Source organism: Oncorhynchus keta, chromosome 32, assembly GCF_023373465.1.
Source record: "Oncorhynchus keta strain PuntledgeMale-10-30-2019 chromosome 32, Oket_V2, whole genome shotgun sequence".
NCBI lineage: Eukaryota > Metazoa > Chordata > Actinopteri > Salmoniformes > Salmonidae > Oncorhynchus > Oncorhynchus keta.
This window is the reverse complement of record NC_068452.1, coordinates 13,764,198-13,780,986: the sequence shown is the minus strand read 5'-3', so window position 1 is coordinate 13,780,986 and position 16,789 is coordinate 13,764,198. Positions and strand designations below refer to the sequence as shown.

The following is a 16,789-nucleotide window of genomic DNA, read 5'->3' as shown; positions in this document are numbered from 1 at the left end:
GTAATTGAGGTAATACGTACATGTAGGTAGATGCAGCCAACACCATGCTTGAAAATATGACGAGTGGAACTCAGTGATGTGTTGTTGCTCCAAACATAATGCTTTGTATTCAGGCCAAAAAGTACATTTCTTTGCCACATTTTTTGCAGTATTACTTAAGTGCCTTGTTGCAAACAGGATGCATGTTGTGGAATATGTTTTATTCTGTCCAGGCTTCCTTCTTTTCACTCTGTAATTTAGGTTAGTATTGTTGAGTTACTACCATGTTGTCGATCCATCCTCAGTTCTCACATCACAACCATTAAACTCTGTAACTGTTTTAAATCCCTGAGCGGTTTCCTTCCTCTCCTCTCAAGTTAAGGAAGGACGTCTGTATCTTTGTATTGACCCCAGATACACCATCTAAAGCGTAATGAATAACTACACCATGCTCAAATAGGTCATTTTTCTTTTTCTTTCACATGTACCAATCAGTGCCTTTCTTTGCAAGGCATTGGAAAACCTCCCTGGTCTTTGTGGTTGCATATGTAATTGAAATTCATTACTCAATTGAGGGACCTTACAGATAATTGTATGTGTGGGGTACAGAAACTACGTAATCATTAAAAATGAATGTTAACCACTATTATTGAACACAGAATGAGTCCATGGAACTTGTGATTTGTTATGCAAATTTCTACTCCTGAATGTATTTAGGGTTGCCATAACAAAGGGGTTCAATACTTTTGACGCAAGGCATTTCAGCTCTTCATTTTTTATTAATTTGTAAAAAATAAAAAAAATAAAAGATCCACTTTGACATTATGCAGTATTGTGTGTAGATCAGTGACACAACATCTAAATTGAATGCATTTTAAATGCAGGCTGTAACACAACAAAATGGGGAAAAAGTAAATGGGGTGTGAATACTTTCTGAAGGCACGGTACGTTTTTAAGTGTAAATGTATATCAAATCTCCATTAACTTACACTGGCAATCTTTTAAGTAGTTTAAAGATGCACTATAAAGAAATCTCTCTGTTTGCTAAAATTCCAAATGTTGGTTTGTAACAAAACAAGCAAAAATAGTGTAGAGGGATCATTGTACCATCTAAACTGCTGTGAAATATATTTTTCATAACCAAAAATATAGTATTTTCAGCTGTTTGAAGTTATTGTACAAAACAGAAAGTAAGAGGTAAAAACAAAACTTATGAACAGAAGCATAGAAATAACACACATAGAACAGATCTACTACATCTTAGACTTGATTTCAATGAGAATGAATGATCTATAACTCCTCACAATTCTATTTGAATTTGGCCAGGTTGCCCAAAAAGTTATATATTGCAGCTTTAAATTGAAGCAACCCACTACAATTCACACTGAAATGTTGAAATGTATGCATTGAAAACAGTTGAAAACAGCATAGAAATACAAGGTCACAAAAGAGAAGCCGGGTACAATGTTAACATATCAAATGTATACCGTACTAATTACTGGAGAATACAAACAAATACACACTTATTCTGGGAAATATATTTTTAAAAAGAGGCAAGCACAGTAAGAGCACATCATTAGGCCATGCTGAACAGACAGGTTCATAAGTCACTTAAATTAAACTTCCATTCCCCAACCATCATTAACTATAGCTATGAATCTTCAAAAAGCTTGAACCTTCCTCAAAACCTAAAGAGCCTGGTCACAGTCTCAGCTCCATTTACAACTAACCTCACCAAAACCAATCTATTCATTTGTGAGATATTCGCTATTCACCAATAAGCAAAAAAACAGACAAAAAACATAATACAAACGTTACTGTTTGGTTGACACCTAGTGGCAACTGAAGGTAACGAATGACCAATCTGTCAATCATTTTGTGGCTGGGGGAAGGGGGATAGTCATTTACTTATTAGGACACGTATACCCAAAATCCCTACACCAGCCTCAAAATGTAGGTACAGTAGCAAAGTGTGGGCAAAATTCACTGGAAGGATAAAACTTAATGACAGTTAAGAGTAAGAGAACACCCACATATCATGGCAAGTAACTTTGAATGACAAAGTTGTGTCAGAATTACCTATGGATAACAATAGGTTAAACCTGGATGCCTACTCTAGTCAACTGCAAATACAACATGTTTCAAGACCTATAAGACATAAAAAAAAACATTATAGTATCGACATCATGAAGAAAAAAAGGAATAAAATGTGTGCACTCACTGCTGTAGGTCGCTCTGGATAAGAGCTTCTGCTAAATGACTCAAATGCAAAACGGACTGTGACATTATGTGACACCAGTTTGCAATGATTAGATGATATTAAAAAAAATTAGAAAAATAAAGATAAAACGTGATGGAAATATAAGAGTTAACTCTTGTAATGCCCAGACAGTTCTTCCACAGAGATACAATATACTTGTATTTTAAACACCATTTTTGGTTGTGTACATGGTATAAATGCCACTGAAGCTAGTATTTTCATGTGCTCCCCTAGAGCATAGAAAAGCATACCATCTCAGTGAATGTTAAATAACTATTTTCCTGTCATACTGTCTACCTAATACCATATTTAAAGTAATCTTGTCATGTTTACCTCTAAAACTAACCCAAGAGCCATTCCTCCCATTTTAATCCATACTCTATCCCCATGACAGGAATCATCTGGGTTGTGTTGATTAGGGCAGGCAAAAACAAAAACAAACATTTTTAAAAAACATTTTGCACTGGAAACTGAAAATGAGTGTTGATTATTGGACCAAGTCCAGGTAGTCCATCCCCGTTTGTCCCTTTTATTCCATTTAACGGCAAATGAACACAACCCTGGGGTGATACAGGAGGGGACAGGTGGATGTTATAAGAGATTTAGGGGTCTCGTCGTATGAACCAGATCTCGTTCCTGCGACAGGACACCCCAGGATTGTCGTAGACAGCCACCATGTAGGAGTAGCGATGCATCTCCTCGCTGGGGCCCAGCATCTCCCACAGCAGGTTAATCTGAGGCATGATTGTCTCCTCCGTGGTGGTGCCGAAGAAAGTCCTACAGAAGACCGCATTTGTTATTCGTGTTTAAATAAATACTACCATTACTGCTATTATCTGATTTTTTTTTTTAACCTAATAGTATTTTAGCCAGATATCTTACCAATGCAAAGTAGTGTGTGAGTCTAGCTAGTACGCATCCATTATTTATTGAAGTTAACATTATTGTTTGGGTTGATTCCCCACACACAGATTAAGCCAGTACTGGACCAAAACAAATGCTCAATGTGGACTCCATTGTAAGTGCTTTTTAATACAGGACTAGGCTTAATCTGTGTCCGGGAAACCAGCCAGTATAGTTAAAAAAACAAACATGGATATTATCACTAATCTGACTAATTATTTCCACCCATTTTGGCTAGACATTGTCTATCTAAATCCATTGACTATTTTTACATGTAGATATGTAAATAGGTCAGAATAGGTCTCCAAACCACAGGCGAAGTAGAATATGCCTCAAATCAAGCCTGGGGCTTGAGTATCGAAGTCAGCCAGAGGTGGGAGTGTCCTTACCGGGTGATGACTCGTAAAGCCTCCCTTTGGAGTATGGTGATGTCTAGGTCAGTTGGCTGGGGCGGGTTGGCCTGGAACTCAGCAGGCAGGTAGTATGCGGTCAAGATGTCTTTCTGAAAGCCATTGCCGTCCTCCAGCATTTGGATACTGTTCACAATGGGTACAGTCATTCCCAAATAGCGTCCTGTCGATACAAGAGTGTGCTATTATAATTACTCACTGTTACCCTGTCTTACTATACACTATATTTAGGTCTATGGTAAGGATTAGGATTACTGATGTAAGTACAGCAAGAATGACTAATTAATATACAATAGAGTCTAGGCCCCAAATCAATCAATTGTAGATGCACTGTACTTAAGGTTATGATAAGGGTTAGGGTTACTGCTGTAAGTACAGTGGAACAACAAGTGATTACAATATAGTTGTAACAATGAGTGATTACAATAGATTTTTCACTATACTTACATCAATAATTACACAGTAACATGAACACTAAGCCCTTACCGACAGAGTTCTCCTTGCAGATGAATTTCATGAGTTTCATGAAGCCCATGGAGATGCTCTGCTCGTACAGCTTCTCCCCTTTAGTGATGCACGCCCACTTCCCTGCAGGGTACACCCGCTCCTCAAACAGCACCTCGCCCAGCTGCAGAAATAGACAAACACACACTTCGTAATCCAGGGAATATAAGAAATCTTTCACTTCACTTTGCACTCGAGCAATGGCATGGATGCTCAAGCTGAAACACACACACACACACACACACACACACACACACACACACACACACACACACACACACACACACACACACACACACACACACACACACACACACACACACACACACACACACACACACACACACACACAACATAAATTGCACTCAAGCAAATACATGGATGGTCATAAGGCAACACGCACACAGATTTTACACACCACATTGCACTCAGGCATTTACACAAATCCGTTTGAACATACACACAGCTTTCATTATTTATTTATCATTCAAAACAACTCAAAAGTACATATGCCAGACACAAAAGAAAGACAAGAAAATGGCTTCATTTAGCTTTTACTACAGGCTTTCCTTCACTTCAAAATGGAACATCCAGCCAACATATCTGCCATTGTCATCCTGACCTAAGATTGGTAACAAGTGGAAGGGACACATACTGTACCTTTTCATGCAGAGAGACGGAGGTAAAGGGGACCTGCTCTCTTTCTTGGGTTTGGTTCCGTCGAGTAAGCTCTTGAATTGGTCCTGTCATTTCTATCAAAACAACACAGGGGTCCTCTTCATTTATTTTAAAGTTTACAGAGAGCAGCCTGAGCGCAAACCTCACTGGTAAAAACCTCACCGGAACCAAGTGAAGTGGGGGGATATTCGTCATTGGCTTATGCTTTATAAAAGGAACCCAGGGCTAATGTCAAGTATTCAAGTCTCTAGGAAAATGGGCCTGCGCTAATATCTATAAGCTTCTTACTAGACCTCAAACTGATGCCCATTTGAGTACGCCATGATAGAGACTTCAGTACACACACTATAGCAATCAAGTCATACTGCTGTATTGCGGACGGTTTGGAATGTGGAAGATAAAACAATGTGCCGTAAAACAATGCACCGATATTGTTGTTGTTTAGCCGTCTTTGCTTATGGACAGGATGTAGCAACTAGAATCTGAGATTTTATTTAAACTATAGGAAGAAACCATGTCCTGTTGCAACGAGTTTGATTTCTCAGATTGATTGTCTCCAAATACACTGCTGCCAAGCAACTACCTCGAATGGGACTATTTTACTCCACCGACTATCTCGCTTACCTCTGGGGACGGACACCTGGTGTGTGCTGGCGATCGCCTGCCAATGGGTGTACAGCCTCTGCTGCTCGTCGTCCTCCATTGGATCAGGATTGTCAGTGATGTCATTGTCCAGTTCTTCATCCTCCAATCCGTCGAGATCCTCGAGGGAGATTAGTGCCATTGTTTTCGTCCACAGCCCGGGCAGATCTGCAAATACAAGACCAAGAAGACAAGTTTGTTACTTTCCTAGAAATAGGGTGATTGTTAACTTCTTTGGGACTGGGGGGCAGTATTGAGTAGCTTGGATGAATAAGGTGCCCAGAGTAAACTGCCTGCTACTCAGTCCCAGCTGCTAATATATGCATATTATTATTAGTATTGGATAGAAAACACTCTGAAGTTTCTAAAACTGTTTAAATGATGTCTGTGAGTATAACAGAACTCATATGGCAGGCAAAAACCTGAAAAAAAATCCAACCAGGAAGTTGGAAATCTGAGGTTTGTAGTTTTTCAACTCATTGCCATTCCAATATACAGTGTCTGTGGGGTCATTTTGAACTTCCCAAGGCTTCCACTAGATGTCAACAGTCTTTAGAATCTTGTGTCAGGCTTCTACTGTGAAGGGGGGCTGAATGAGAGGGGATTGAGCAAGGTGTCTGGCAGAGTGCCATGGGCTCGTGACGCGCGTTCATGTGAGAGTTACCTCGCGTTCCATTGCTTTTATACAGACATTATTGAAGATTTATGATAAAAAAACATCCTAAAGATTGATTCTATACTTCGTTTGACATGTTTCTACGGACTGGAATGGAACTTTTTGGACTTTTCGTCCGACCTTTCCGCTGGACTTGCACGCGCGTCGTGAGTTTGGATTTGTTTACCAAACGTGCTAACAAAAGGAGGACATTTGGACATAAATGATGAACTTTATCGAACAAATCAAACATTTATTGTGGAACTGGGATTCCTGGGAGTGCATTCTGATGAAGATCATCAAAGGTAAGTGAATATTTATAATGCTATTTCTGACTAATGTTGACTCCACAACATGACGGATATCTTTATGGCTTGTTTGGGCTCTGAGCGCTGTACTCCTCTTCAGATGAAGAAGATCGTTACAGAACTACCCACCAGAAAAGGACCAAGCACCGTGGTAACAAGGAGCAGATGGTTCTCGACTCCTGGACTTGGGAGGAGATACTAGACGGTAAGGGACCCTGGGCACAGGCTGGGGAATATGAGCGATATGAGGTAAGGCAGCGCAACAGGCAAGAGAGGCACACGGGGAGATTGGCGGAGTCAGGTGATAGACCTGAGCCAACTCCCCGTGCTTACCGGGAGAGGTGTAGTACTGGTCAGGCACCGTGTTATGCGGTGAAGCGCACGTTGTCGCCAGTGCGCGCTCATAGCCCGGAGCGCTATAGGCCAGCCCCCCGCAAGTGTCATGCGAGACTGGGCATCCAGCCAGGGCGTGTTGTGCCAGCTCAGTGTGTTTGGTCTCCGGTACGCCGTTTCGGCCCAGGTTATCCTGCGCCGGGGCTGCGTGCTGTGTCTCCGGGGCGCTGGGAGGGTGCAGTTTGCCCTATGCCTCCCCTCCGCCCGTGCCGGACAAATGTGGGCATTGAGCCTAAGAGAGAGGTGTGAGTGGTATGCACCAGATCTCCAGTGCTCCCCCACAGCCCGGTTCAACCTGTGCCTGCACTCTGGAGGGTCCGGGCTAAAGTGGTCATCCAGCCTGGAGGAGTGGTGCCAAGGCTGCGCACCAGAGCTCCAGTGCTCCCCCACAGCCCGGTCCATCCAGGTGCCTCCTCCACGCACCAGGCCTCCTGTAGGTCTCCCCAGCCTGGTGGGTCCTGTGGCAGCCCCACGCACCAGGCTGTCTCTCCGTCTCCTCCCTCCAGGTTCTTCCGCCTGACCGGCGCCTCCAGAGTCTCCCTCCTGTCCGGAGCCGCCAGAGCCGCCCGTCAGTCAGGAGCCGCTGGAACCGCCCATCAGTCAGGAGCCGCCGGAGTCGCCCTTCACTCCGGCGCTGCCAGAGTCTCCCGCCTTTCCGGCGCTGCCAGAGTCTCTCGCCTATCCAGCACTGTCAGAGTCTCCCGTCTATTCGGGGCCCGCTGTAAGGGTCCCCAGTCCGGGGTCAGCGGCGAGGGTCGCCGCTCCAAAGGCGCCACCTTAGTGGGCCAAGTCTAAGGTGGAGTGGGGTCCACGTCCCACACCGAAGCCGCCACCGCGGACAGATGCCCACCCAGACCCTACCATATGGGTTTAGGTTTTGCGGCCGGAGTCCGCACCTTTGGAGGGGGGAGGGGGGGGTACTGTCACTTCCTGAACTTAGTTCCTTTTTTATGTCTCTATTTTAGTTTGGTCAGGGCGTGAGTTGGGGTGGGCATTCTATGTTTTTGTTCTATGTGTTATAGTTCTATATGTTTGGCCTGGTATGATTCCCAATCAGAGGCAGCTGTCAATCGTTGTCTCTGATTGAGAACCATACTTAGGCAGCCTGTTTGCCCACTATGGTTGGTGGGTGGTTGTTTTCTGTGTCTGTGTTTCACCATACAGAACTGTTTCGATTGTCATTGTTTCACTTTGGTTATTTTGTGTTTTTGGTCAGATCTTTCATACTCCTCATCAGATGAAGAAGATCATAACACGCACGGCAAGCAGTACCGGAGCGACAAATCCAGGTCCGAAAGGTTCTACCCCCAACCCATAAGACTGCTGAACAAATAATAAAATGGCCACCCGGACTATTTACATTGCCGCCCCACCCTTTGTTTTTACACTACTGCTCATTATCTATGCATAGTCACTTTACCCCTACCTACATGTACAAATTACCTAGACTAACCTGTAATCTGCACATTGACTTGGTACCTGTACCCCCTTAATACAGCCTCATTATTGTCATTTTATTGTGTTACTTTAATATATATATATTTATTTTAGTTTATTTAGTAAATATTTTCTTAACTCTAATTATATAACTGAAATGTTGGTTAAGGGCTTGTAAGTACCTGTTGTATTTGACGCTTGTGACAAATACAAAACATAAACATGGAGAACTTTGATGAAAGTTGACAAATAAAATACATGTTTATGATACCTCATGTATGGTTTTCAAAGACACAAAAAGGAGTTAGAACTCCTGGAAGGAGATCAGGGAGGATTTGTAAACAATCAACAAATCTTATCAAACAAAGTGGATATTTGTCAAATCCATCATGATTTATTTATTGTAACAGGCCCACAATGTGGTTATTAAAATCAGATGTTTATATATTTGGCTGTTTTCGCTGCATAACATTTAGAAGTTGTCCCTTTTCCGGGTTAGAAGAAGTGCTGATAAACTCCCATTCATATAAACCGGTAGCATAGCTCGCATACAGAAATCAGTGGTGGTATTCAGTCACTTTTAACTGTAATGCAGTTGATTGATGACATGAACATGTATTGGGGTTGACATCCATACAAGGATTATACTCTGATGTTTACCTCAACATAGTGTGAAATAAACAATAGCCTGAATGTAGCCTAATTTTGCTGGGGGTTATCGGGGAGATGCAGGTGGAAAACCGGTGCAGTATTTTTTACTTCGTGATAGAATTGGCTGAGCTCCTACTCCAACATCTCAGAAGAGGTAAGGTCTTGTCATTTCGTTTGGCCAGTTGTTTGTAATTAGCTGAAAGGCTATCACTACGAGTGGTGCACCGCAGACCAATTTATTGGATGCGTACGACAGCTCCTTAAAGCGCAAGCAGTACGAATGCTTTGACTTCTGCCGAGGTAGCATCTCAGTAAATTCTGTACTGCCGCTACAGAGATCAGATTAACCATACATCGGCTTTTACCCCACATAATTAAACTCAGTTTACTATGGCAACCGGGCTGCACATGACTCAAACCAAACACAAAAACACTATACCAGCGCGCGCTAACAAAACCACTAAAAGGAGTGCACAACAGTACAGCCTTCGTTAAGGATTTTAATGCAACATCCGATTAATCATCAGACAATTAAATGGACAGTGAACTCACTACCGTGTTCGAGAGCGTCAAATGCATTGTGGGTAAATGGTGACACTGGCTGATCAACAAATAATAATGAGTTGTTATTTGTGATGCAAGGTCATTTGTAGATCAGTCAGTCGGCAAGTCGCCTGCAAAGTCGAACAAACACACTGACTGCAATGCATGACAGCAAAAGTAGGTCAACCCTAGGGAACCAGCACACCCAATAACGCGGCAAAAATGTCACTAGGGGTTTCTTGAACGCATGCCATGAAGTTAATAGGCTTTAGGATAGACAGCTCATCGTTTACATGTTCTTTTTTTACAATCATTTATATTGGTTAAGCCGCAAATCGGTTATTAATTGTGTAGAATCTATGGACTTTTCGTACATTTAGCTATTAATTTGTTATATTCTTCCCTGAACTCTAGTTTAGACCAACTCGTTTACCCGAATGTAACATTTAGTGATAAAGTCGGCGTTCTTACCTGGTCAACAAAGTAAAGGATCGTATTTGAGCACTACTTCTTCTGATCTACTGTACAATCAAAACAGGACATTTACATTCAATGCCGCACTAGTGTTCTGCCAGCAGCACAAACGATGATGTCAATTTTGTATGCTAATAAAAATTCCTTCAAAATAAAAGCCCGCATTTCAAAACATTAAAATGTGGATAACTATTTCAAAGATACAGTATTCCATTTGAATCAATGTCCCATTTGTATTGTGCATAAAAGCAAACGCAAAAATGACTTTATGAAAACAATTACAAATATGCTTCTAAAAACCTTTTGTAAGACCACTATCAAAAAACACAATGTTCAGATCGGTATGTTCACAACATCGGGCTGTGGAGAAAAAATTCTCAGTAGAGTAGGGTCTGTAGAATCAATATATGGTGTTATTTTTTGAGGGACTGAAGTCTAAATACCAAGCCACAATTTCCACTCGACTTACAGACCCTACTGAGTATTCCCAACCCACTTTTACCTCAGTATATACAGCAGTTTATATCTATAAACCCATACAGTATGTAATTCATATGCAGTGTATTGGATTGTAATGAATGTAGAGGCTGAAGTAATGAGTCACCAGCACCCTGTATTAAACCCACTGCCCAGCACAAGAGACCAATTTAAGTTTTGCAGACTCTATATTGAGTAATTCCGATTACATATTGTATTTTGTTAAGTATATATTGACTGCCCCTAAAAAGCAACCAATCACTTTGAAAAGGGCCTATGTGGCTTCGATATGAGTCAGAAACATTTATTCTAGTGTCAAAATTGACTACAAAGTTTGTCATAAAGGCAGTCTCGTCAAAAATGTTTTTTCTGTTTTTCTGTTTGACTGTTGAGCAATACATCCTTGCCTAGTCATGTCGAGTTATGTGGATCTATGCATGTGGAAATGTTTAATTGTGGAAAAACTACACTGATGAAAAATATAAACGCAATATGTAAAGTGCTGATCCCCATGTTTCATGAACTGAAATGAAAAGATCCCTGAAAATTTCCATAAGCACAAAACCCTTATTTCGCTCAGATTTTTTTGCAACAATTAGTTTGCATTCCTGTTAGTGAGCATTTCTCCTTTGCCAAGATAATCCATCCACCTGACAGGTGAGGCATATGAAGAAGCTGAATTAACAGCATGATCATTACACAGGTGTACCTTGTGCTGGGGACAATAAAAGGCCACTAACATGTGCAGTTTTGTCACAACACAATGCCACAGATTGTATCAAGTTGAGGGAGCTTGCAATTGGCATGCTGACTGCAGGAATGTCCATCAGAGCTGTTGCCAGATAATTGAATATTAATTTGTCAACCAATGTTGTTTTAGAGAATTTGGCAGTACATCCAACAGGCCTCACAACCGCAAACCACATGTATCGCGTTGTGTGGGCAAGCTATTTGCTGACGTCAACGTTGTGAATGGAGTACCCCATTGTGGCGGTGGGGTTATGGTATGGGCAGGCATAAGCTACGGACATCAAACACAATTGCATTTTATCGATGGCAATTTGAATACAGAGATACCGTGACAAGATTCTGAGGCCCATTGTTGTGCCATTCATCCACCGCCATCACCTCCTGTTTTAACATGATAATGCCCGGCCCCATGTCACAAGGATCTGTACACAATTCCTGGAATCTGAATATGTCCCAGTTCTTCCATGCCCAAAATTCTCACCAGACATGCCACTCATTGAGCATGTATAACAGTGTTCCAGTTCCCGCCAATAACCATCAACTTCGCTCAGCCATTGAAGAAGAGTGGGACAACATTCCACAGGCCACAATCAACAGCCTGATCAACTTTATTCGAAGAACATGTTGTGCTGCATGAGACAAATTGTCACACCAGATACTTATTGGTTTTCTGATCAAAGGCCCTAACTTCTTCTTTTACGTATCTGTGACCAACAGATGCATATCTGCATTCCCAGTCATGTGAAGTCCATCGATTAGGGCCTAATGAATTTATTTCAATTGAATGATTTCCTTACATGAACTGTAACTCTACAAAATCTTTGAAATTGTTGTGTCCCTTCATTGAATGGGACTCCATTGTGTCATCACCCCCAATGCTTTCAAAGGATGGCAGACTGAAAAACCCTATACGGATTGACCATGCCTCCACAGCCAACGTTTTATGAGTTCCGGCGCCGACAGAGATGGCCGTCTCATTTCGCGTTCCTAGGAAACTATGCAGTTTTTTATTTTTTATTTCCGTGTTATTTCTTACATTAGTACCCCAGGTCATCTTAGGTTTCATTACATACAGTCGAGAAGAACTACTGAATATAAGATCAGTGTCAACTCACCATCAGTACGACCAAGAATATGATTTTCGAGACGCGGATCCTGTGTTCTGCCTTTCAACCAGGACAACGGAATGTATCCCATGCGGCGACCCAAAAAAACGACTCCGTAAAAGAGGGAAACGTGGTCTTCTGGTCAGACTCCGGAGACAGGCACATTGTGTACCACTCCCTAGCATTCTTCTCGCCAATGTCCAGTCTCTTGACAACAAGGTTGATGAAATCCGAGAAAGGGTAGCATTCCAGAGGGACATCAGAGACTGTAACGTTCTTTGCTTCACGGAAACATAGCTCACTGGAGAGACGCTATCGGAGGCGGTGCAGCCAGCGGGTTTCTCCACGCATCGCGCCGACAGAAACAAACATCTTTCTGGTAAGAAGAGGGGCGGGGACGTATGCTTTATGGCTAATGAGACGTGGTGCGATCAAAGAAACATACAGGAACTCAAATCCTTCTGTTCATCTGATTTAGAATTCCTCACAATCAAATGTCGACCGCATTATCTACCAAGAGAATTCTCTTCGATTATAATCACAGCCGTATATATTCCCCCCCAAGCAGACACATCGATGGCTCTGAACAAACTTTATTTGACTCTTTGCAAACTGGAATCCATACATCCTGAGGCTGCATTCATTGTAGCTGGGGATTTTAACAAGGCTTATCTGAAAACAAGACTCCCTAAATTGTATCAGCATATCGATTGCACAACCAGGGCTGGAAAAACCTTGGATCATTGTTCCTCTAACTTCCGCGACGCATATAAGGCCCTGCCCCGCCCTCCTTTCGGAAAAGCTGACCACGACTCCATTTTGTTGATCCCTGCCTACAGACAGAAACTAAAACAAGAGGCTCCCACGCTGAGGTCTGTCCAACGCTGGTCCGACCAAGCTGATTCCACACTCCAAGACTGCTTCCATCACGTGGACTGGGATATGTTTCGTATTGCGTCAGATAACAACATTGACGAATACGCTGATTCGGTGTGCGAATTCATTAGAACGTGCGTTGAAGATGTCGTTCCCATAGCAACGATTAAAACATTCCCAATCCAGATGGATTGATGGCAGCATTCGCGTGAAACTGAAAGCGCGAACCACTGCTTTTAATCAGGGCAAGGTGACTGGAAACATAACCGAATACAAACAGTGCAGCTATTCCCTCCGCAAGGCTATCAAACAAGCTAAGCGTCAGTTTAGAGACAAAGTAGAATCTCAATTCAACGGCTCAGACACAAGAGGTATGTGGCAGGGTCTACAGTCAATCACAGACTACAAGAAGAAAACCAGCCCAGTCACGGACCAGGATGTCTTGCTCCCAGGCAGACTAAATCACTTTTTTGCCCGCTTTGAGGACAATACAGTGCCACTGACACGGCCTGCAACGAAAACATGCGGACTCTCCTTCACTGCAGCCGAGGTGAGTAAAACATTTAAATCAGAGCATGCCCTCAGAGCATGCGCAGACCAGCTGGCCGGTGTGTTTACGGACATATTCAATCAATCCCTATACCAGTCTGCTGTTCCCACATGCTTCAAGAGGGCCACCATTGTTCCTGTTCCCAAGAAAGCTAAGGTAACTGAGCTAAACGACTACCGCCCCGTAGCACTCACTTCTGTCATCATGAAGTGCTTTGAGAGACTAGTCAAGGACCATATCACCTCCACCCTACCTGACACCCTAGATCCACTCCAATTTGCTTACCGCCCAAATAGGTCCACAGACGATGCAATCTCAACCACACTGCACACTGCCCTAACCCATCTGGACAAGAGGAATACCTATGTGAGAATGCTGTTCATCGACTACAGCTCGGCATTCAACACCATAGTACCCTCCAAGCTCGTCATTAAGCTCGAGACCCTGGGTCTCGACCCCGCCCTGTGCAACTGGGTACTGGACTTCCTGACGGGCCGCCCCCAGGTGGTGAGGGTAGGCAACAACATCTCCACCCCGCTGATCCTCAACACTGGGGCCCCACAAGGGTGCGTTCTGAGCCCTCTCCTGTACTCCCTGTTCACCCACGACTGCGTGGCCACGCACGCCTCCAACTCAATCATCAAGTTTGCAGACGACACAACAGTGGTAGGCTTGATTACCAACAACGACGAGACTGCCTACAGGGAGGAGGTGAAGGCCCTCGGAGTGTGGTGTCAGGAAAATAACCTCACACTCAACGTCAGATGCACAATCGAGAGCATCCTGGCGGGCTGTATCACCGCCTGGTACAGCAACTGCTCCGCCCACAACCGTAAGGCTCTCCAGAGGGTAGTGAGGTCTGCACAACGCATCACCGGGGGCAAACTACCTGCCCTCCAGGACACCTACACCACCCGATGTTACAGGAAGGCCATAAAGATCATCAAGGACAACAACCACCCGAGCCACTGCCTGTTCACCCCGCTATCATCCAGAAGGCGAGGTCAGTACAGGTGCATCAAAGCTGGGACCGAGAGACTGAAAAACAGCTTCTATCTCAAGGCCATCAGACTGTTAAACAGCCACCACTAACATTGAGTGGCTGCTGCCAACACACTGACACTGACACTGACTGAACTCCAGCCACTTAAATAATGGGAATTGATGGGAAATGATGTAAAATATATCACTAGCCACTTTAAACAATGCTACCTTATATAATGTTACATACCCTACATTATTCATCTCATATGCATACGTATATACTGTACTCTATATCATCTACTGCATCCTTATGTAATACATGTATCACTAGCCACTTTAACTATGCCACTTTGTTTACATACTCATCTCATATGTATATACTGTACTCGATAACATCTACTGTATCTTGCCTATGCTGCTCTGTACCATCACTCATTCATATATCTTTATGTACATATTCTTTATCCCCTTACACTGTGTATAAGACAGTAGTTTTGGAATTGTTAGTTAGATTACTTGTTGGTTATTACTGCATTGTCGGAACTAGAAGCACAAGCATTTCGCTACACTCGCATTAACATCTGCTAACCATGTGTATGTGACAAATACAATTTGATTTGATTTGATGTCTTGCAATGCATGCCCTGCCAAAGCACTCTAGTATGCAGAATAGGTGGTTGGAGTTCGGTTGGTCCCCAAGTCTACACCAGTAACGCTAGCTTGGTGTGCAACGACTAGTGGTGGCGAGTATAACCAGAGAGACTTGAATATCCGATCGCTGCAGCTGTACATAGCCCATCTGTAAATAGCCCACCCAATCTACCTACGTCATCCCCATATTGTTTTTATTTACTTTGCTGCTCTTTTGCACACCAGTATCACTACTTACACACCACACTCTGCTCATCTATCACTCCCGTGATAATCTGTCACGTTCTGACCATAGTTCTGTTATTTTATTCTTAGTTTCCGTGTGAGTGTTTGGGCCACACGGTACTGTTTCGGTTTTGTAAATTCACGTCATCGTTTATTGTTTTGATTCAGTGTTCAGTGCTTTCTTTAATTAAAATCATCATGAACACTTACCACGCTGCGCTTTGGTCCGATCCTTACTCCTCAAACACCCACCAAAAAGGACCAAGCAGCGTGGTATCGTGCAGCAGCGATCTCAGGACTCCTGGACATGGGAGCAGCAGGTAATGGGAGCCAGCGCTTCGAGGGAATACGGCTGGCAAGGAAGCCCGAGAGGCAGCCCCAAAAATGTATTGGGTGGGGGCACACGGGGAGTGTGGCTAAGTCAGGTAGGAGACCTGAGCTTACCGGAGAGAGAGAGGGACCGGGAGAGGGACCGGGCCGGCACCGTATTATACCGTATTATACCGTGAGGTCGTATCGGCGGGGCTAGAGTGGGCATCGAGCCAGGTGCCATGAAGCCGGCTCTGCGCATCTGGTCTCCAGTGCGTCTCCTCGGGCCGGCGTACATGGCACCAGCCTTACGCATGGTGTCCCCGGTTCGCCAGCACAGCGCAGTGCGGGCTATTCCACCTCGCCCCACTGGCCTGGCTACGGGGAGCATTCAACCAGGTAAGGTTGGGCAGGCTCGGTGCTCAAGAGCTCCAGTGCGCCTGCATGGTCCGGTCTATCCGGTGCCACCTCCACGCACCAGCCCTCCGGTGGCAGCCCCCCGTACCAGGCTGTCTCTCCGTCTTCTCCCTACAGGTGCTCCCGCCTGTCCAGTGCCGTCAGAGCCTCCCTCCTCTCCAGCGCCGCCAGAGTCTCCCGCCTGTCCTGAGCCGCCAGTGTCTCCCGCCTGTCCTGAGCCGCCAGAGTCTCCCGCCTGTCCTGAGCCGCCAGAGTCTCCCGCCTGTCCTGAGCCGCCAGAGTCTCCCGCCTGTCCTGAGCCGCCAGAGTCTCCCGCCTGTCCTGAGCCGCCAGAGTCTCCCGCCTGTCCTGAGCCGCCAGAGTCTCCCGCCTGTCCTGAGCCGCCAGAGTCTCCCGCCTGTCCTGAGCCGCCAGAGTCTCCCGCCTGTCCTGAGCCGCCAGAGTCTCCCGCCTGTCCTGAGCCGCCAGAGTCTCCCGCCTGTCCTGAGCCGCCAGAGTCTCCCGCCTGTCCTGAGCCGCCAGAGTCTCCCGCCTGTCCTGAGCCGCCAGAGTCTCCCGCCTGTCCTGAGCCGCCAGAGTCTCCCGTCTGTCCTGAGCTGCCAGGAGC

General features: G+C 44.5%; 1 protein-coding gene across 1 annotated transcript; it reads right to left on the bottom strand.

Moving 5' to 3' along the window:
• Window positions 1-738: 738 nt before the first annotated feature.
• On the bottom strand, window positions 739-9,954 carry soul4 (heme-binding protein soul4). Its single transcript, XM_035746999.2, has 6 exons — window positions 9,835-9,954; window positions 5,359-5,544; window positions 4,717-4,808; window positions 4,039-4,180; window positions 3,532-3,715; window positions 739-3,016 (listed from the first exon to the last, which is right to left on the bottom strand). Exons 2-6 carry the CDS (start codon window positions 5,516-5,518, stop codon window positions 2,842-2,844), a joined length of 753 nt encoding a protein of 250 aa, XP_035602892.1. The 5' UTR covers window positions 5,519-5,544; window positions 9,835-9,954; the 3' UTR covers window positions 739-2,841.
• Between the last annotated feature and the right edge of the window lie 6,835 nt (window positions 9,955-16,789).